The 21981-nt window shown below is 45.0% G+C and overlaps 1 protein-coding gene across 8 annotated transcripts in view; it reads left to right on the top strand.

Moving 5' to 3' along the window:
- Positions 1-21981, top strand: part of TRAK1 (trafficking kinesin protein 1) — a 561749-nt gene that overhangs the window by 324815 nt on the left and 214953 nt on the right. The window contains exon 1 of one of the 8 annotated variants that reach the window (XM_085631558.1): positions 20608-20800. The exons of the other annotated variants lie outside the window; for them this stretch is intronic. Coding sequence (XP_085487684.1) covers positions 20737-20800 — 64 coding nt within the window. The 5' untranslated portion in view covers positions 20608-20736. Of the gene's footprint in view, positions 1-20607; positions 20801-21981 lie in introns of those variants that run through there. 8 annotated transcript variants of the gene reach the window in all.

Genomic DNA, 21981 nt, shown 5'->3' with positions numbered 1-21981 from the left:
GTAGCTTCTATTTTGCGGAAAGCAATGACACTTTTTCTTCACTGAGAAAATGCCTCTTTTTCTTTGATCATCGCCATTTTTTTGGTAAATGTTATTGCTGGTTTTTAGACTCTGCGTGGGGGCACCGCTGTCCAGGTCCCAGTGTATGTGTTCTTTCCCTAAAACATGCAGGAATTGGCTAATCCATGATTGGCATACCTCACTTTCCTTTAAAGCCTTATATGGTGTAGAAACTTTAACACATGGCATGGAAAGTTAAATGTCACCTGTGTACTGCAGCACTTACTGTGCCATCCACTGCTGTGACAAGAAAAACATTGCATTCGTCCTACTGTTGCAGCCTGACTGCTGCCTTTTAAACCTGTTCTGCAACCTGTGAAAATAACCCTTTTTGGCAGGTAAAACCCTTCCTTTTAAATTTTAGTAACTCATCCATGTGTAGGCCTTGTAACCCACAAGGTAGAGCCCATGATATTTAAAAGCAGGACATGTAGAAAATTAATGTTAGCAGGTTCTTATAGTAAAAAGGCCCTAAAAGCTATTGTCAGTGTGGCAGGCCTAACTGTCCTGTGTAGAATACCACAATGCAGATACAAATCCTAATACTGCTTACTCTGGGAAAGGAACCAGCTAGACAAATAACTAAACTCCTATTTTGAATAATTATTAAAATTCTATTTCAATGGTGAAGTCAGATTTTTAATAAATATTAATGAAAATTAACTTCTAGAAAGTTACCCTGTACCTGCCTGTGCTTTCAGAAGATTAATTAGCTTCATGCTCTGCCAACTCCCAGCCTGTCCTCATACTTAAATGAGTTGTGAACGAGGTGTGAAATTCCTCCTAGGAGCTACACAATAGGTTGGCGTGAATGGGCAGGGATAACTCATCTGAACTGGGCTGGATCATCAGAGTGGGGGCTGTGGGCGTCCTGTTGGCAGCATAGTGTCAAATCCAGCCTGTGAGGTCTGTTTGAGCCATAAGTGACATATTAGTGCACTTGAAAAGAACACAACAGGATGCCAGGACAATTCTTGTGTATCCCCTGTGTGGGTGCTGTAGGGCCCTGCCTTTGTCCCACCAGACTTCTGTCTCCTAGTTTGTTCTCGGGACAGGCCTGCTTTAAACTGGATTTAAGTGTTATGTATGGGAGGACACTAATGATTACCATACTGGCACTCCCCTACATACTCGCAACCATTCTAGCCAAAGTTTAGTGTGGCAGAAAACTTTTGCCATCTTGAAGATACCTTGACACATGATATTTTGATCAGAATATAAAGCTTTTGCAGTAAGGCAAACAAGAACTACAGATGAAGTGAGTAGGGTTGCCCCCAGGAACTTTTACCATATTGGTTAGGAAATTCCTAGGAGTCAACAGCACCCACTTGTGCCTGGTGTACATGTGGCATCCTAAAGAACCCCACAAGAACTCTTTCTGCACTTACAGAAGAGGACCGGACCTGCTGGCTTTCAGCTGAGAGGAGCCCGCAAGGACTGGGCCTTTTTCCCCTAGTGGACGCCTAGGGTCGGTTGACTGACCTCCTGCTTGGCTCAGGGACACAACAAGCTGCAAGAGGCCTTTTCCTGGAAATTCCCAGCTGAGCAGTGGCAACAGGAACTTGGACTGGGCTTGTCTGGTGGTCTCTGCCTAACACCCTGACAGTCTCTAAGAGCCTTAGAAATGTACTGCTGTTTTTGTTTAGGAACTAAAAGTGTTTTTATCTCGGAAACAAGACAAAGTCATCTTTTATATTGGGACCTATAGCTTTTCCTGAACTTTTCTACTTCCAGGCTTCAGCAGGACTAATGTGCTTAGTGTTTCTGACCCGCGCTCCATCGCAGTTGGCTTCAAATCACACCTAGGTCCCGGTCCACTGCGACCATTCACTACGAGTGATGGTTTTCACTTTTTGGCTGTATTTTCACTTAAATCCTTAAATATTAATATCTCTGGTTCTCCTGCTTGGGTTTGTGTTCTTTTCGTGTCACTTTGTTCATCAAATTGTACTCTGTGCTCTAATTTTCTAGATTGAAATGGGAATTTTGTTATGGTGTTAACTTTTTATCTGTTTTGGTACTTCTAAATGTTTTACACATTTTTGTTAAGTTAGGTCTATCTGCTCTGTGCCATAATTACCAGGGGTTGAACTCAGGTTTAATTAACTGGAACCTTTGACTGGACCGAACAAGAATAGTGACATTTTATTAATGGTGGAAACTAACTAATAAAGCTCTTCCTCACATTCACTGAGTGACTGACGGAGGAGGGAGGATGTGGCCCACAGCACATCAATGTCACTTCATAGTTGACTGAAGAATGTCGCCTTTAGATAGTTAAGTATTAAGACTGAGGGTTCAGAAAAATATTATTTAACTTGAGCAGTTTTTAAAACCATAGAATCATGTCTCTTACAGTTTTTAATCACTCTTACCTCACATTAGAGGGGCGGAGCTTTGTGTCGACCTCTGCTTGTGAGGTACTTACAACCACACCTCAAAAACATTTTTCGGTCTGCAGTTTAGGTTCTGGTTCTCCATATTTCTTCTGTGTCATCCGTCACATTCTTATTTTTTTGTCCCTGAAAGATGATGCCATTCTTATCTTGAGCCAGTGAGCAGCTACAGCATCTGCCACCGTTGACTCTTTGCCCATTTGTGACAAATGACACAACTTGGCACCCCCAGGATATGGCCCCATAGGCTGTAGGTTGTCCAGAACCACTCAGCATTAATCATCCAAGGATTTTCTCCTTCCAGATATGCCTCACTTCTGCAGAAACAACTGCACTGGCTTCCCATACAATACAGGCTTGATTTCAAACCCTTATTCTCCCTACCAAAAGCTATAGCTGGGAAAGACCCCATTTTATCTCTAGGTGCTTTTGTTGTTATGTTCCACCACACATTTTGGAAACTACGAATCATTACCTCCTCAAAATACCATGTTTTAAATTGAAAGCCTGATGGAGAGACGGTCCTCAGTTTTGACTATCGCAGTGTGGAACACGCTTCCTTTGTGTATTTCTTTCATTCAACATCTCATGAAATCCTGTAAAGAATTAAAAACAAGGCTGTTCACCAACCAGGGCCCACAGCCGCAGCCGCATCCTTCTGAATAGCGCCACAAGACCATTTTGTTGTAAATACACGGTAAATCTTGTATAACAAGGAGGCTGTCTTCATTTTATAATTTCAGGATACTGTTTTGGTAGGCTTGGAACGTTCCCCTAGAAATGTCAAACAGGAAGCAACTCAGGAAAGCCATCTTCCCCCCCTCGTTGCTGCATTTCAAGTTGAGGAGAGGCCCGAGTGACTCGGTTACTTTGTGTGGAACGCTCACCGCAGAGTCCACATCCAAAAACACCTCACCTGCAAACGTGTGTAAAGAATAGCGAGAAGGAAGAAAGTTACAAACAGCCAATTGTTAAAGGGGCCAGTCCGAGAAGAGAGAAAAAATAATCTCCTTAACCAGTTCTGCATCTCTAACAATGACCGGCAATTGTGCCAGGAGCCAATTTCCTCTAAAGATTGCATTGCATTGCATTGTAAATGCATTTATATAGAGCTTAACACCCCGGATGAGGCGGCGGAGCGCTTTTTTGGGCAAGTAGCACGCTTCTCCGGAACCAATAAACTATTAATGGTGAATTAGTATAGTGAAATATTAAAGTTATTTGAGTTGTGGATATGTTAGTTATTTGGATTGGGAACGATAGTGGAGGGATAGAAGAGGGTAAAAGGGTTGCCTTTATATAGCGCTTGCTATCCTTGATGGTGTGTTGAAGCGCTTTTTAAGTGAGTTGCATGCTACTTCGGACCCCATAAAGGATTAGTGGTGAATTAGTATAGTGAAATATGAAGGTAATGGTGTACTCTCCTAAGCCCACCTTCTAGCAGCGCTGACTCTGATATGCTTATTAAAGCAGAGGTTCGGATGGCTAGATGAGTGGAAGGGTTCTGCAGGGAGGGAGACCTGGGTCGAGAAATCCGGAATGTAAATGTGCCTGACGCTCCTAATACTGTAAACATAAAATCACGGGTACACTCTGAAATGCACTCATCTAAAAGGGAAACCAGCAAGCCCTCCGGAAATGAATGCATGGCTGAGGTGGCACAGTTCAGGCACTTGCCAGTGTTTACATTTGTGCATTTATTTGCGTTCTTTTCTCTTCATTTCACAAATGGAGTTTCTTCCTGCAATTGAATCCATTGTGTCTGGCTGAGCTCTCCAATTCGCTTATCAAACACTCACTTGTGGTAATCATTGCTAAAAAGTGTAGCTCAATCATGTTCTGTGTCCAACTATTTCACCAAATGAGGAATATTTCTGTATTGAGAAATCCAATGATGGTAGCTACAATCTTGTATTAAAATGCGGAGCATGTTTCAACTCTCTTGTTCTGAGATTGCCTTCCTTTTTGACCTCGCTCCTACTTTGCAGTTAACCCAAGATTGAGTAGGACCTGTACTTTAAAATACCAGTAATAAGGCCGCGGATGGGCTTCCTATCACGACTTCACTACCGGAATAATGAGCAGTTACCTCAGGGTGTGCCTCCTATTTATTCTTGCGGCTCTCAAAATGGCCGACAAGACTTCCAGTTTTTGCAAGACTGAGTTCAGAACAACTTCTTGCAAACACAACATCGCTGTCTGCAGGCAGCCAAAACCTTTTGCCACCATCTTTTGCAGGCGTCATGTACACGACCACAGTTCTTTTTTCCGTAGACGCTGCACTTCTCCTGATGCATGTACCCCACCAACACTGATGAGGTTGTAGAATGCATGTGTGTGCATGCACTTTGAGCATATTCTAGATGGGCACCAGAAGTACCCATGACAACGTTCCTTTATTTAATGATGTATGCTTGGGTTTTTGGACCAATGGAGACATCATTCACAGGACTACTTTTACAATTTCAGCAAGTTACATTTTGAAAAAAGTGTTACATTGGTAAAAAACAATGGATGATTTTGAGTGTTGGCATGAAGTGTCCCAAGAAACTAGGTTGAATCCATTCTCGACCAGGCCGAGTCCTTTAGGTTGGTGAAACTTTCCAATTCAGGCTGTTTGTTACTACTCTGCATGAATCCATCGGCATTTTCCTTTCTAATTTCAGACCCATTCTGGCTATAAAGTCTGTTGCCAATCCCCACCACGTAACATATTACCCAATGTACTGCACACTTCACAACAGAAAACTGCAGATTGTATAATCAGTTCAATTTTTACAGTCCATCATCACACAACAACAGTGTGAATCAATGACAAACTCTGAGCTGCCAACAGATGTTAAAACGTTCTTGCCTACAGCCATTGGGTGCTGTTGCAGTGCTGGCTCAGCAGACCATCTTGTGACTCCGCTGTTATCAACAGATACCGCAAGACTCCTATAACCATTGGGCCACTCATCTTCCACACAAGCCTCAGAAGCTTGACTGTGTACTTAGCGCTGATCATTGTTACCCGAGACGGAGACAAGACATCCGTGAAATCGAGATCACCAAGCAACAGCACGGGCTGACCTTAGGCAATAACTCGCTTTTCAAGACCGCTTATAAAAGTGGGACCTTTTGAAACGATACCAAGTTATACGAACCATACAGATGTCCATGGTGGTGCACCGGGTGAAGGTACATCTGCATACTCTACTCTTCCAAGCAAATGCTTACCTACTCGCAACATGAGTGTACTGATTTTGGAGCACAGTACGGAACCCCATACATTCCACAAGTCTCTTAGCTTATAGGCTACGGTGCACCCTCACACTAACTTTCAAGCATACGTTGGCCAATGTAAATTCTTACATATTTGTGCACTATAGGGCCACGCATTTGGCATCAGCATGCTGTACAAGCAAGAGCAAGAATACTACGCAGAAAGTAACTTTTGCCTCTTAGGATAAAAAAATAGGCATTGAGAAAAGGGACACTCTCCTTTCTGGTGATTCCTGACAAGGCCAAATCCTGTCTGAGGTTTGTAAGTTTGTTGCCACGTCCTGCAAGTTCAAGTAAAGTCAGGATCTTGTCTAGTAGCTGGGGACATTGTCTGTCATCTGCCGAAGCATGTTCCACTGATTATTTCCCCACGAAAGTCCTCCATAATCTCCATAAACCTCCCTTCTTAGTCTTGTGGTTTCACCTAGTTGAGGCCCCAGCTGAAATATACTGAACACTAAAGTGTCATAGCAAGCCTTAGTCCCAATACATTTTCCTACTCATAATGCACTTTGAGAAGTAATACTTGCAATGCGTACATTCATGCAGACACTAACAATCTAGAATGTATTCAGGTTAAATGGCAGTAAACGTCATTACTTTCCACCCGCTATTTAAAAAAACACAAGCAATGACAAAGCCATTTGGCATATTAAATAGAGACGCGTTAGAGAAAGCCAGCAGTAGGAGCCAGAGTGGACTATAGTTGTAAAGTAGCCCCTCATGTAGTTCATTGCGATTGGAACTGGAGGGATACATGCAAGCAGCCAATATCTTTAGGTTTTAGATGAATACTCCACTCGGCTGAGCCAGGGCATGATTGACAAAGTGTCTTCAATGTCTGGAAGAGGCTGGTGGAAGAATGCCAGCAGTTGAAAGGGGCAGACTCAAAGAACTCTCTATTTATATTGTTACCAATAGGTCACATCCGGTGATACGTATGGTCAAGATCACTCTCGTACAGGCCTAGCCCTTTGTTATTGTAAGTCAGCCTGGCAGTTCTCAAGATTATTTGCTAACTGTGGGGTAAGGGGGCAGCCCAGCTTTTCATAACTTTCAGAACAACTTACTTTCCTCCTTCCAAGCATTTCTTGTTCACAAGACAGTGAAACCCACGGTGCATGAAATTTGCCTCTGATTTGCATTATGGCGCCAACTGCCTCCCAGTGAATTTGCCTAATTTTTGTTTTTGTTTGCAAACTACTCACAAAAGGACGAACTCTATAGAAGATAGCCAGAATAGTCTATTGTTTTGCCATAATGGAAATGGTGTAATTTTACACAACAGTTGATGAGTTTTTCATACTTGTAATGAGCCGTAAGAATACTTTCTTTTGATATTTTGTGTTTCTGACCATCCATATACATCACGAGTTCCAAGGGGACAAACTTGCCTGTGGCTGTTGTAGTAGCCTAAAGTCTTTGTTTAATATCTAAAATGTAATCGTACCCATGGGCTGTTTCCAAAAGCATTGACAAAGCCAGTTGGTTTGGCTTTGTTGGTTGTCAGTAAGTAAGTGTATTTGTTTACTAATGGGGTTAATGTGTATTTGCTTATAGATGAGAGTCTTTAGTTTGATAGATGGATAAACATGTTTGAGGATAGATCTTAAAAAAAGAAAAAGAATGAATGAATTATAAAGTGGACGGATGATTGGTAAGGATTTACGATGGATGGTCTGATGGAAATTGATGGGATGAATGAGCAGTTATGAGTGGGTGAGTAGGTCGGTGGGATGTATACATGAATGAGGATGGATGTGCAATTGGAGTATGAATATATATTGATACGAGTGTAGTGATGTATGATTGAACTAATAAAAGTGTGTGTAAGAATCATTAAAAGAATGGAGTTGGAGAGTACAATGACCATTTGGATGTGTGAATGGATGGATAAAGTCTTATTCATTTAGGTGTGTTCTAGTGTTATAGTGTTATAGTTTTCTCTTAACTTCTTTCTTGGAAACACGTGACCTCCTGATCCCAACTCAAACAAGGTTCAGACCCGGTAGCAGCACTGAGACTGCCCTGTTAGCAGTAAGATCTCTATTGGATCGGGGGTTCAGCTGGAAAGATCTTACTCGACCGAAGTTCGGCCTTCGACATGGTGTCACATCTGATCCTTATCCAGGGGTCAAAAAAGGTTTGTTTAGGTAGAATCGCCCTCAAATGGTTATCTAACTTCCTAGACCAGAGAAGTTTCTAAGTCCAGGAAGAATCTTCAACCTCTGCAACTTATGCTTTAAAGTGCAGAGTACTCTAGGGATCATTGCTAAGTCCCATCCTTTATAATGTATATGCACGTCCACTGGCAGAAATAGTATGGAGCCATGGGTTCGCACTATTCTCCTACGCAAATGACATACAGCTTTTCCTCACACTGTCTGCCGACATCAAGTACATCTCCCATCAGATGAATGCGTGCATGTCTTAACCATGTCACCAACTGGATGTCAGACAGCTTTTCAATATTAAGCATAGATCAAACCGAGGTCCTGGTTGTGGGAAACAAGCCCTCCCTTTGGAGCTAACTCACCTGGCTGGCCAACTTAGGGCCCCTTCCCACTCCCACCCCAGCCGTAAAGAGCCTCTGGTTTTGGGTAGACGAAAGGCTTTCCATGAAAGTCCAGGCTAAGAAACTAGCAGCGTGCTGCTTTGGAATGCCCTGCATTCTCAGATAACTACTGTGTTGGCTCCCAGCACCCAGATACAGAGTAGTAGTTAAGGGTTTATTTAATTCACATTTGGAGTACGGTAATTCCCTGTACCTAGGTAGTCCTAAATAGGTAACCAACCATCTACAAGTAGTATATAATGCGGCGGCATGTATACGTTTCAGTGTTTCCAAACGAACAAACAATGGTCTGTGCTATGGCAGCGCTTCACTGACTACCAATCCAAAAGAGGATACAATTCAAATCTCTCTGTCTGGTTCATCAGACCATCCATAAAAAGGCCCCCAGCTCATCCAGTATCTCATAACCCGCTATGTGCCAAAGCACAACTTGCGTTCAGAAGGTCAAAAACTACTCCTTGTCCCTAAGGTCAAGAAAGCAAGTGGTGGGGGAAGTTCCTTGACATTTCTTGCCTCCAAACTGTAGAACCCGCTTCCTGTCTACATCAAGCTAGACAGTTCTGAAGTTAGATTCAGGAAGCAACTCAAAACGTATCTATTCTAGCATCTAGCAGGCAATCAAGAGCCAAGGTTTACCAGCTTTGGAAGGCCTGTTGGTTAGCCATGCACTATACAAATCTCAAGAATAGAATAGAACTTACCTTTGTTACGTCGCAGCTGGGACCTAGTTAGAGGGTAGGGCATGGGTCGAATGGGGTGCTGCACCAACAAAGGGAAGGACAAAGACCCCGCAGTCAGGAGCCTCTGGTGCAATGTGGATTTAATGTTAATGTGGTTGGAAGTCAGCGGTTATGGTCACAAGAGCTTCTTGACTTTATTTTAAAATGTAAAGTGTGGTGGGGGGGGGGGAAACAACAGTATAAGGAGCAGGTACTCATAGGAGTTTTTTAACACTGGGGCAAAAAGAGTACGAAACTAGATTTAAGGATTTCTGTATTTTTAAACAAATATTCGGAGCAGCTTGACGGTAGTTGATGGGACAGAAGCATAGGGATTCCTGGGTGTTCCTAAAATTTTTAAGCAAAGGCGGCTACTAGACAATGACACATCTTGGAGTAATGGGGCTAAAGAACAAGGAACTGGTGGCCTGGGCTAGAGTTTTTTTCTTTTTAATCTGGATCACTTACTGGAGGTTGGGGGGGACACAGGATAGAGGTGAATATGCTGTTCGTTTTTTTGCTTTTAAATAGTTGGTCGAGTGCATGGGACAAGTGCGCACTGTTAGGGTTTCTAAAAAAAGAAATACAGACCAATGTGTGTGTGTGCGCGCTCTGAGCAATGGTGGTTGTCTAGAAGCCACCTGCCCAGCATAGGGACCATACTGTAGCCAGTTGCAATGATGCCCATCTGTACCACTGCCATTTCAGGGCTAAATAGCCATAACATTGCTTCCAGTCCCTGTGCATGACCTCATTGTGACTGCCACACAAGACAGGATTTCTCTTTTCGGTGAATTAACACCATGTGCAATATCTAATGATCGCAACGGCCTAGCCGTGATGCAGTGGTGAGCACTTACACGTAAGATGCTTTACCCTGCTACAGAAATATAATTCTCTGTAGCCAGGCTTAAAAATTAGCAGGTACTTTGCGAAATAAAACAGCCCCATTAGAATGGATTGAATATCCGTTACAAAAAACAAACATTGTCAAAAGCAATTTGTCTAGTGTTGCCTGGTAGCTCTTTGGCAGTGGTTTTGTTTTGTCTTAGGTTTTCCAAAACTTTGTAGTTGGGGAAGCTGGTTGGGCTTTTCAGCCTAAAAACATTATCTAAAAGCAACATGTTTCTGTGTAAAAAAAAACATACATTTCCATTGTTGTTTCCTGGCACTACTTTGTGTGTGGATGTGTAACTTGAGACAGAGCTGAATCCAATCACTCACAGTGAAGCTAGTCAATTTCTGATGGCTACATCTGCCTGTGGATTCCTCACCTTTTGAATTACCCCTGCACCAGCATTCCACTGAAATTCTTTTCTTAGCTTGCCCACGTTGACGAGGACGTCATAATAGCATGGCTCCGCTGGCGACTCCGTATGATGTCACCAGAGCCATAAGAAGACCTCGTCGGCGTCCTGACGTCAGTTCCCTGTTTTCCGCGCCGTCGACACGTAACGTTTTTTTTCTGGGACTCTCCATTTCTCTGTGATTACTCTGTTTCTTCCATCTTCTTCATGATTCTGTAGGAATGGCTACTTTGAAGAAGTCTGGTTTCAAGCCCTGCAGGGAGTGTGGGGGGCCATATGTCTATTATAGAACCTCACTACGACTGCCTTTGGTGTCTATCTTCGGACCACGACATCGAAGGGTGTTCGTACTGTCGAAAGATGAACCCAAAGGCACTGAAGGAGCGTGAAGCTAAACTCTTCATGGCAAGGGCGAAAAAAAAGAAGAGTGGTCGGAAGCGCTCAAAGTCCTCGACCTCGCATACTTCAAAGTCAAAGAAGCATAAGAATTTGAAGAGAAAACACGGTTCACGACGTCGCTCTTCGAAGGGCAAGGCTTCGAGATCAGCCTCACCTGTTCAGCGGTGCCGAGAAAAGGACTTTGTCTCTCCGTTGCCTTCTCCTTCACCGCAGGCGACTCCGATCCACTCCCCGGCTCCGAGGGGTTCGCCAGCGCCCAGAGACTCTTCGACACCCAGAGGTTCGCCGGCGCCCAGGGATTCTTTGGCTCCCAGGGAGTCTTCTCCTGTTCCTGCAGCTTTGCCTGTGCGGGCGCAGATGTCACCGTCTCGCAGCCCCAGCCTCCAGTACGGCCTCGGATGGATCCAGACCAAGGGGGTTTGGATCCTTTCCCAGGACCAGGAGCGGATCCATCGCATTTCCTGAATGCAATGTTTGGCATGTTTGCCAGGGCATCCTACCCTACCGGTGCGCCTTGTGGCCCCGTGGGTCTGCTTGCCTTTAAGTTGGGCATCCCCCAGCAGTATGCCCAGGCACCCTTCGTGCCTTTTATGCCGACTGCTCCATCTTGGCAATTTCCAGCGCCGAGGTTTTCGACTCTGAAACCTCAATCACCATCTGGTGTCGAATCAGCGCCATCTCGGATTCGATCGGCGCCGCTGCCTGTTTCGAAAGGTCCTCCTTCGATGCCGGCGCCGCCGAAGCCGATTCCGAAGCAGCGATCCAGGAGGGAAGCACAAAGGCTGCTAGAGGAGGATGAGTACTGGCAGGTGCAAGAGGCAGGGGAGATTCTCGACCTATGCTGTGGGTGGAACAAACTGTGAATGACACAATAACAGACCAATGGAAGAAGAGTGCTGTTTGAAAGCCCCTAAAAGTTATTATATCATACAAATAATTTTTGTAAAATTAAAAGGTGTTCGAAATGCCGGACCTAAAAAGGTGCAGAACTTGGGTGAGGTAAATCAAATGTCAACAGCTGGAAGTTTAAATCATTGCTGAAATCTGATTAAATACGTGTAAAACCTAAAGGGCAAAACAGCAAATATTTTTAATTGGATGTAGAAACGTGTTTGTTCTGTTTCAGATATGCCAATGAAAATAATTATAATCCGATGAAGGAGCTGTCGTTGAAAGGTTTTGGCTGAATTCTTTCCAGCCATCACAGTTTTTGCCCTCAGTCAGTCTGTCGTAGTTGAAGGAGTATGCCAAGACATAAGCCTTCAGTTGCTGTGCCTAAGGCCTGAAGCTGTACCACACTTATGATTGCCAAATCTGCCTGGATGTCTTATTTTTAGATCCAAACAAAACTTGAGTTAGCAGTGCAAACTGGACTGCTGCTTGCGACCGGGGCCACGGATGGTTTTCAGATGATGGCCGGGTTCTGCAATGATGTAGCAGAGTTGAAACAATAAAACTGAATGTTTTCCAGAGGGATATTCCACCAGTTGAGGTGCTGGCCAAAGCATTCCTTCCCATATCTCTTTTTTCCTTGTGGCCATTACGCTCCAGCTGACTCATTCTGGGTCTGATCCCTCAGTGGAATATAGCTTTCACTGCAGGCCTGGCTTCATTTTCATAGGTTGGAATCCCAGCAGGTCCACTCCGCCTTTCATCCTTCCTGCACAGATGAAACGAACATCTTTGAACTGGCTAACAAACATCAGTGATTCAGCACCAAGATACCCCACAGGGTGAACGTGCAATTTATCTTATGTTAGCTCGCACTATAAATTAGCATAACCTATCACCTAGGAGCATATCCTGGCGCTGATCAGGAGTGAGTCTAGCCAAACATATGGCCTAGTTGCACTACTTAAAATACTGTGTGTTTAGCTTTCTGCGGAAATCAAGAAGTGAGGAGGAGGCTATCAAGTGTAGTGGCAGGTCATTCCATGCGTTAGGAGCAATATAAGAGAATGCTCGACTGCCAGATCTGGTTTTCTGTATGCATGGGATGTGTACAAGTAGGAGTCCGGATGAGCGGAGGTGTCTGGAAAGTTTGTGAAAGCTGGTACGATTATCGAGGTACGCTCGACCAGTGTTATGTAGTGCTTAGAAAGTGTGAGTTAGGTATTTAAATTGTGCTCTTTTATATATAGATAGCCAGTAGAGTTTCTTCAGATGTGGTGTGATTGGAGAACGGCGTGGGATGTTGAGTGTGATTTTGGCCACTGAGTTCTAAATGGTTTGCAGCCTTCTGGTGAGTTTTTTTTGTTGATCTCAGCATAATGGGAGCTCCCATAGACCAGCGTGCTTGTGGCAAGGGTGTGTGTAACGGTTTTGTGTGTGCTGAGTGGAGCCATTTCAAAGTCTTTGTCAGCATCTTGAAGGTATCGAAGCAAGAGTCGGAGTTGGCGTTGACTTGGGCGGTCATGTTGAGTTTTTTGACCATGGTGATTCTGAGGTTCTTGGCGTGGGTGGTAGTGGGGGGTGTCGGTCCTAGCTCTGTTGGGCCCCCAGTTCGAGTTCGATGGTGAAGTGTTCGTCCTGTGATCATGATTTTGGTATCGTTATTGTTCAGCTTCAGACATCTGGTCTTCATCCAGTGGGAGATTTCAGTCATGCAGGCATTCAACTTGATCTGAGTACTGAACGGCTTGTCCCTGAGGAAGAGAATGAGCTGTGTGTGTCATCAGCTTAGGAGAGGATGTTGAGAGCGGATGATGCTGGCTGGAGGAATCATGCATGCTTAGGAAGGATCCTTGCGAAACTCCGCAGATTAGGCTGCAGGCGTCTGAGATGTATGGTTCCCGGCTAATAGACTGGATCCTTCCAGTCAGGAAGTAGCAGATCCATCGGGGGCATGCCCTTGAATTCAAATAGGTGTTGGATGGTGATGGAGATGGGGTGGGAGACAGTGTCAAATGCTAAGAAAACGTCTAGGAGGATGAGGGCTGTCGTGTCTCCTCCATCCAGAGTCCTGTAAATACCATCCATTGTGGCATTGAGAGGCAATTTCTGAAATTTGGTTGGGTCTGAAACCAGACTGAGTGGTGTTGAGAGGTTGGTGGTCCTTGAGGTATTCAATGAGGCGTCTGTGAATAATTTTAGAAACGTGTTTTTATTATGTTAGTCTATCCAATCTGACCTGTAAGATCCTTTTGATACTGAACCATGCATATTTTTTAAGTTTTTCTTCATAACCTCCAAGCCCATCCATTTCTCAGGATTTCCATACACCCCAGGAGCTATCTCTTACTGCTGTCGATAAGTGTATTTGTGTATTTGTATTTGTATCTCAAACCAAGTAATTCAGCTTCACACATTGAAGTTATGACCAGTGCTTAATTTGTAATCCAATAAGGAGCGGGACCAAGGATTTGGTCAGAAAATAGGAGCTGGCGCTACGTAAATTGCGGATGCCAAATTCCATGGCTGTTTAGTCGTTAATCCACTTCATGCTTCTTTAATCACCACCAGGCACTCGGTGCTCCTCTATTACCCTCTAGCATGTTCTTTTGTATCCCCTGCTTACTCTCTTTGTTATTTTTGTCTATCTTTCACTTCCTCTTTCCTCCCCCATTGTGTTTTCTCTCTCTCTTGATCTGGCTGAAAGTTTGATGAGGAAAATGAAGTGCTGGTTCCCAAAAATGAATGCGGGTGGGCCCCTTGGCTTGAATTAAGCACTGTTTATTAATTTTAATGACATTATTTTCAAACTATATGTGAGTAACTTTGCTTATTTAGAAAAACCATCATATGCTAAACGTAGGAAGGTATGTCATTCTGCTGTGCCCTCCTCTCGCCATTCTTAATAACTACTTATGGATTTACAGAAAATTGATAGGTCCCATCTGTGCCTCATCTAGAACCAGTACCAGTCATTCTAGGTTGAAAGGGCGCAGTGATGTCCTTCTTTTAAGCCTGGGTACCACTTCCAGGTTCACTGACATTAACCTCTTGTCTGGCACCTGACATACATGATAAAAGATGCACTTGATGTGCCTTCATGACGTACTCCTACACGTCATGACAATGAGACGCATATGTCAAGGGAAGAGCCCTGTGATTGTACAAGGTCTGTGCAAACATTTGACAAAGCCTTGGGACCGAGACATCCTAGAAGTCAAGGGGTTAAGGAATAGCTTCTTGGCCACAATCAGATGCTGTGGAATATTGGGCTCCTTGCCTTTACTGCAACCAAAAGCATCCTTTGCTTCTGAAGACAGATTAATGTGGTACCAAAAGGGGTCTCCCATGAGAGGATTTCCAAAAGCGACTATGACCATGTTGACTGAATACTGATATTATTATGAAGAATAACTTCGAATAAGAAATTTAGTAAAGTGCAAAATGTGTGTTTGCATGGGACAGATCAGTCCAAATTGTTTATGTTGGGGACGTGAGCTCAGAACACGCGCCCACGTTGCTTTTCTGCTGGCTTCTTTATGGTAACAAGCGTGCTGGATTTGACTGAAAATATTTTGCGTACTTCTGGCTGGCCCTTTCGCACTAGTCAGAGGAGCTAAACGTTTAGTGGTAACTCGCCAAACAGCCTGTATACAATACATAGTTTTTAAATCCCATTCCGAGATGTTTGTTCCCGTCAGTGTTCTATGTTCGTCATTGCAGAGCAAGGTTGGAAGAAAACGCGCACAACACCCACGACTCTTGGCACTCACTCCAATGTCAAACCACAGCAGTAATCATGCTAGCCCGGGCCAAAGGCACCTTGCTTCTGCGGCACATTGCCAAGTGGTTTGGTTAATAGTTCTCCGGTTTAAAAGACCGGTCTTTAAACGGGGAACTCCAGCTAAATGTTTCGTCGCAGCCACAAAACTAACAGATACCTAACCTAAAAGCCCCAGATAAGGTTTTGAAATAAGAGTATTATTGATCCCGATTACTTAAATTGGACTTTAACCATTTTTTTTTAAATTAAAATTGTATTTTTGTCATTCCTGTTGCAAGTATTTTTTAATGCGGGTAAGAGAATTAAAATATATTTTTAAGCACAGAATTTTATGTATGGCATGGTAGCTGGAAATTCACATAATTTAATAAAAGTTTTTTTCGCCATGAATTCTCTTTTCATAACAGGTAACTATAACAGTAAAGTACTTTCCTCCAGGGTCCTGCTTGATGTTCACTGATACTGGAGTGCTGAGGGGTCCTGAGGAAGGGGTCTCTAGTGCACCCTGCAGTTCGGCTGCTGCCACGGCCAGATCAGGGGTTTACTTCACTCCCTTCAGCATGTTGCTTGTGTAGCTGAAGATATGCTGTACAATGGTAACATAATCTTATTTTTGTAGCATGAATCTTTTCTAGATTCATATGCAAAACTTTTTTGTCCTTCTACGTTTTTAGGTCGAGCCTGGACAGCGCATGCTCTGCGAGGTATGCAGTATTCAGGTATGGACTAGAAACTCCACCCATATTTTTCATTGGCTAGTGTAATTGTCCACTGTAAACTGTGGCTTTTCATTGGTCTTATTTTGTAACCCCCACGAGGGCACCTCCTGTTACGTGGGATGTTACTCTATAGGCTTTAATTACAACCTCCAAGCTGTATTTTCTAAGATAGCTTTGTCCTGCTTGCTTTTGCAGAGAGGGCAAGCTCTCTCCTAACGCTTTATTAAAAAATAAATCTTTATAGCACGGGCACTGAAAGCATTTGCAATGCAATAGATCTTGCATTTGCGAGCGTTTGGGCTGTTGACATTGTACATGACAATGCCTTTTATTTATCTGTTTTAAAAACAACACATTAAAAAAGGCATTGTCATTTACAATGCCAATAGTTCAATCTCTTGTAAATGTGAGTCCTATTGCATTGCAAATGCTTGTTGTGTTTGTTGTTGGTGGGCGTCGAGGTATGCTTTTCATAGTGCTCTTGAGTGCTGCCTCGATTATATGGTCCCATTGTCTCCAAATCAACTCCTGTTTTCTGTAATGTCCACTCAATCAGACCACGGACACCATACTGTTCTACGTAGTGCAGTCCTTACTTATCCAAACCTACCTGATTCCATTCCCAGACATCATTGAGTGTTTGAATTTACCTTCCTACCACTCTGTTGATGACACCTAGATAATCCCAAGCTTGAAAGAACTTTCAGACATAGACAACTCTCCTCTCCTCCATTGATTCCTACCAGTGGACAGATGGGTGCCCTGCAACCACCAGGAAGTCAACTCATCAAAAAGTGAAGTTCTGGTACAGGTTAGTCCACCATCCATTTGCCTGCTGGCTGAAGGAATTTGGAGCTTCTTCCTTCTTGACCAGTCAGATTGCCCACCTCTGAGTCACCAGGGTCACTAAACTCTCACTAACCCCTCAGGTAACCAAATCCTCCTGCAGCGCTGAGGATCCTGAGACCCATCATATGCTTCCAGGGAATGAGGCTGCCATAGCACTCATACTTCCCCCTGCTAGATTATACAAATGCAGTATATCCTGTGGCTCTAGAACACTGCTGCTACACATTTAAATAGAACATCACAAAACATGACCGTTAAAGCACTCCACTGGCTATCTTTCACCAGGCGTATCAATTTCATGACCCTCTGCAAAGCAGACCCTGTAATAAGTGGTATTGACCTGATTGTCCTGCACCTCAAGTTTCTATTCAGTAAGTATCTCCAGATCAAAAGAAGTGCCTATTGTGATTATTCTCAGGTTCTGATAGTCCTGCATCGATGGAACGACCTTGTTGGTACAACGTGTGTAACTCCCTCTTGTTCAGCACCGGAAACAAAACACATAAGGCCTTATTTAGAGTATGATGGCTAGGATAATTCATTAAAAACTGATGGTTAACCCGTCTGCCTGTTATATAAAATCCATAGGCTATAATGCACTTATAATCTCGTGGACAGGACATCTGCTTCGTTTGAGACATAATATGCTGTTCTTGGACCTCTAAATAAGGCAGTTGCCTTGCTTGCTTTATTGTCATTCATCAATAGGGGGGATGCAGCATACTTGAGCATTAATGACAGCTGTGATAATAGTCATTTTACTTACTGTCCGTTGCCACCAATCCTGGACAGATCTGTCTCTATTTAATATCATTGTGAGAAATTGGGTTGTTGCTTGAGGGGCAGGGGAAGAGGTGGGGGGCTTAAACCCTTCTCAAGCAACAGCCACAGCCCTTGTTCGGGTGAACCACAAAAGTCATTAAATTAACCTGTGCTTACCCCTCTGGTGGCTTGGCACAAAATCAGTCATGCTTAATTTAGAGGCACTCTGTTAAGTTTTTTATGCAGCACACAAACAGTAATAAAATAAACACCGCACAAGACAAATCTCAAACTAATTTAGAAAAAATAGAGTGAAGTTTAATAAATACAATACACCAAAATGGCAAAAATGCAATCAGTAGAGATCTGCAGTTCTAAATGTTTAAGTAAAAAATAGCAGCAAGACACAGAAAGAGCTAACTGTGAGGATCTGGTCACACTAGATCGGGACAAAGTCACACGTTCAGGCCGACCGTGTTGAAGTGTGGGCTGTAAATAGGGACCAGGTTTGTTCCGCTGAAAAAGTTGCCTTCTCAAACTCTGGCTTGCAGAGTACTAAACTTCTGAATTTTACATGAGAACCTCAATTGATGCCAGCCAAGGGTCTAGAACCTGGGGAAGTACCTCTTGGGGATCAGGAAATCACTCCAGCAGGGCTCAGGCAGGTCCAGTTGCAGGGCCAGTTACAGCAGACCAGCTGTGCAGTTGCAGGGAGGCCTCTGGAGCTGCTTGTGGCCCTGTAGCTCAGAACAGTAGGTCAGCCGACTGACCCTTGGAATCACTGGTATTCCTGGGTTCAAGGAGATGGTCCTCCCTCCTTCAAGCAGCAAGGCAGTCCTCAAGCAGCAGGGCAGTCCTCAAGCATCAGGGCAGTCCTCAAGCAGCAGGGCAGTCCTCAAGCAGCAAGGCAGTCCTCAAGCAGCAGGGCAGTCCTCAAGAAGCAGGGCAGTCCTCAAGCAGCTGGGCAGTCCTCAAGCAGCAAGGCAGTCCTCAAGCAGCAAGGCAGTCCTCAAGCAGCAGGGCAGTCCTCAAGCAGCAGGGCAGTCCTCAAGCAGCAGGGCAGTCCTCAAGCAGCAGGGCAGTCCTCAAGCAGCAGGGCAGTCCTCAAGCAGCAGGGCCGTCATCTGAAGAACACGGCAGGTCTCGATCAGCTGGGCAGTCATCTGAAGAACACAGTGGCGCAATGATAATTTAGGGGGCCCCCCTGCAAGGTACGTGTAGGGGCCCCCTCCGGACTCTATCAGGAGCTCCCCAGCCGAAGTGCAGTGCTGAGGGGGCCCCCTGGAGCTTGGGGGCCCCCCTGCACTGCAGGGGATGCGGGGTCCTTTGTTACGCCCCTGGAAGAGCACAGCAGGCCTCAGGCAGCTGGACAGTTCTCTGGAGAACAAGGCAGTCCTTCTCAAGTCTTCTGCATGTGCAGGAGTGAACTGAAGAGTGGGTCTGAGGGTACCCCTCCCCCCACACACACATGGTTCTGGAACTTCCTTCCACCCTGCCCTGGTCCCAAGATGTCTGAGGTGACAAAAGCCTGGTGTCAAGTTCTTTGTGAGTGAGCTGAGGTCGCTCCTTTGAAATGTAAGTGGGGCGGAGAGCAGCTTCTAGCTTCCCATCCTGGCAGCATGGTTGTCTCCTAGCTACACCCAGGCCCTAATGTTCACTGTCTGGGACCAATATGCATTCCTAAGGGGGGGGGAGCAATTAACAGGCCCGGCCAATTGAAAACTCCTAGAAGGCTTCGGAAATTCACAAAGTTTGAGCGCACGCTCTCTGTCTTTAATTACATCAGCACAGGCTGTTTGTTTTTAGGATACATGCGACTGCTCTTGTATTGTATTTTATGACACCAGTACCCAAGAAGCCAACCTCGATTCTTTGTTTTTAGGCCTGGCTTTACAGCGCATCTGTTTGCATACGTACTTTTGCTAATTCTTTAAAATAAACATAGTGGACTTGGGCTCCTCCGCCTAGGGTTTTTCCATCCCACCTCATGCTATTGTCTAATTTGACTCCATGAAATGCTTCCGTTTAATGACTGACGTACTATTTTGCATCTGAAATGTACTCCGAACCATCGCTGTTTCTCACAATCAGTGGTTAGCCTCCCATATGTATTCTATACAAGAATCAGTCTTGCTTGTTAGTTTTTGTCCCAGCTGTCGTAAAGCCAATGTGACCAGCTTTAATGTGGCATGCAGCCTTTGTGTTTACAACACGTGTACACTGCATGTGTGAAAAACTGCGTTCACGTGCATTGTTACATTAAAGCCAGACCTATTGGCTTTGGTAATGCCTGTTTCAGGTGTAGCTGAAAGTAGTATTCCCAAAAAGATGTGTAAGGCTTTTAATTCCCAGTCTTAGATAAAGTACTTCTGCATTACACTGTGAGCGCATTTCTCAAATGAAGCTTTGATTATTATTTAAAAGGATGCCAGCTTGTGAACTAACCCACATTTAACGTCGTTCAAGCCGCATGAAGCAATCAGAAGGATGGTGTATGCGGACATTGTGATCTGTCCGCCATGTCTCATAAAGACTTCATTTCCGATAAGTGAGCGTTGAGCTGTGGAACCCGCAGGAGGAGCTTCCTGCATCTGCACCATTCCTATGCCAGCCGGTCTCCATGGGAACAGCCTGGATGGAATCATGTGCACGGGTGGGAAGGACGGCAGTCGGCCGGAGATGGGCGAGTGGTGGTGTGTGTCTGTGACGTCGGTGCCCCGGCCCCTGGATAGGACAGATCGGCCGCCTCCCATCTAAGACGCCTACACAGCGCCTCTCTGTGAGAGCATGCGGCCCGGGCATCTGCTGTACCAGTCCGCCCCCGTCCCCTTGTCTTCCTTCTTGCCATTTCCCTTCCTGCTCCCAGTCTGCCATTGAAAATGCGTGGCTCGGCTTCTGCATGCCGTGGGCTCTTTTATAACACCGAGTATTGTCGAGGCAGGGAGGCATGGCTGCGTTTCACGTGACCGCGACTCTTAGGACGCAGCCCTGCTCTGCCAAGGAGACTGACTATGCAGAAATTCATTGAAGACGATTACTACGAGCTGGACTGGTATTACGAGGAGTGCACCGAAGGTAAGGAGTCTCTTTTGTGTACAGTAACTGGCGAAGGAAGGCCTGTGTGCCCCAACCCCGAGGACCGTGCAGTGTAACACAGGTGCATGGCCTGCTTCTATACAGCACAGTGCATTGATGCAGGGGTGGAATGCAGTGCAAGGGGTCCCACACTACAGAGAGCCCACATTCGATATAAAGCTGGTGGATATCTGTTAGATATGGGGGTAGAAGGGAGGGACCCACATCTCATTCCCAAGGGACGGGGAGGCGCATCATTGTATGTTGCGCTACTGCACTGTTGAGGCTTTCAGACAGTGAGAGTGCTGTGGAGCGGAGCTGTGTGGCTTGGTGGCCATTGATCGATACCTCTGTACTTTCACAAGGCCTTGGGAATGGTGGCAGTTCACAAGGCCGTGTCCTTGATCATTATGCTGTGGTGCAGAAGTGTGTAGCCGCCTTCTGCACAGCAGGGTGCGTTCGCGGGTCTTTGCAGTTTGTAGTGGCGATAGTGCTGTGGTACATGGCCTGCTCCTTTACATTGCAGTCACAAGGCTTTGAGAGTTGCAATAATACTGCACTGTGGAGGCGAAAGCCTTATTTCCACACCATTGGGCATTCGCCCAGCCTTGAGAATGATGATAGATAGTTTTGTGGCACAGGTGCGTCTGCAGCTGCATTGCATCACTTTGGTTTCAGATGACTTTGAGAATGGCTATAGTGCTGTGAAGCAGACGCGCATGGCGTGCTGATTATTCCTGTATAGTTCAGTGAATTCTCAAACCTTTATGAATGCAGCCAGGTAATGTGGAGCAGGGGTGCCTGGCCTGATGCGGTAGTATAGAACAGCCTGCTTCTGTGCTGCATGCACGGTGCATTCACGAGTCCTTCTAGGGAGTGATGGTAGTGCCTCGCTGCAGAAGCGCCATGCACGAATGCGGCATGTGAATTGTGATGGCTCTCTGCACCAGAGGTGCATGCCAAATGGTTATTGCTATTTAGAATGGTGCAATCACGAGGCTTTGGAAACGTTGATAGTTATTTTAAGGGGAGGCAGCGGCCTGTTTCTATTTAGTACCGCGGCTTCCCAAAACCTTGAGAAAGGGGATGGTACATGCTCTTGTGCAGTACAGTGCCTCCACGAGGGCTCGAGGGCGATGGTAGTGCTGTGGAGCACGGTGCGCACGGATGGCTGCGGCACA

Source organism: Triturus cristatus, chromosome 10 (genome assembly GCF_964204655.1).
Source record: "Triturus cristatus chromosome 10, aTriCri1.1, whole genome shotgun sequence".
Lineage (NCBI taxonomy): Eukaryota > Metazoa > Chordata > Amphibia > Caudata > Salamandridae > Triturus > Triturus cristatus.
Note: the sequence above shows the minus strand (reverse complement) of the source record. Positions and strands in the feature narration are given on the sequence as shown.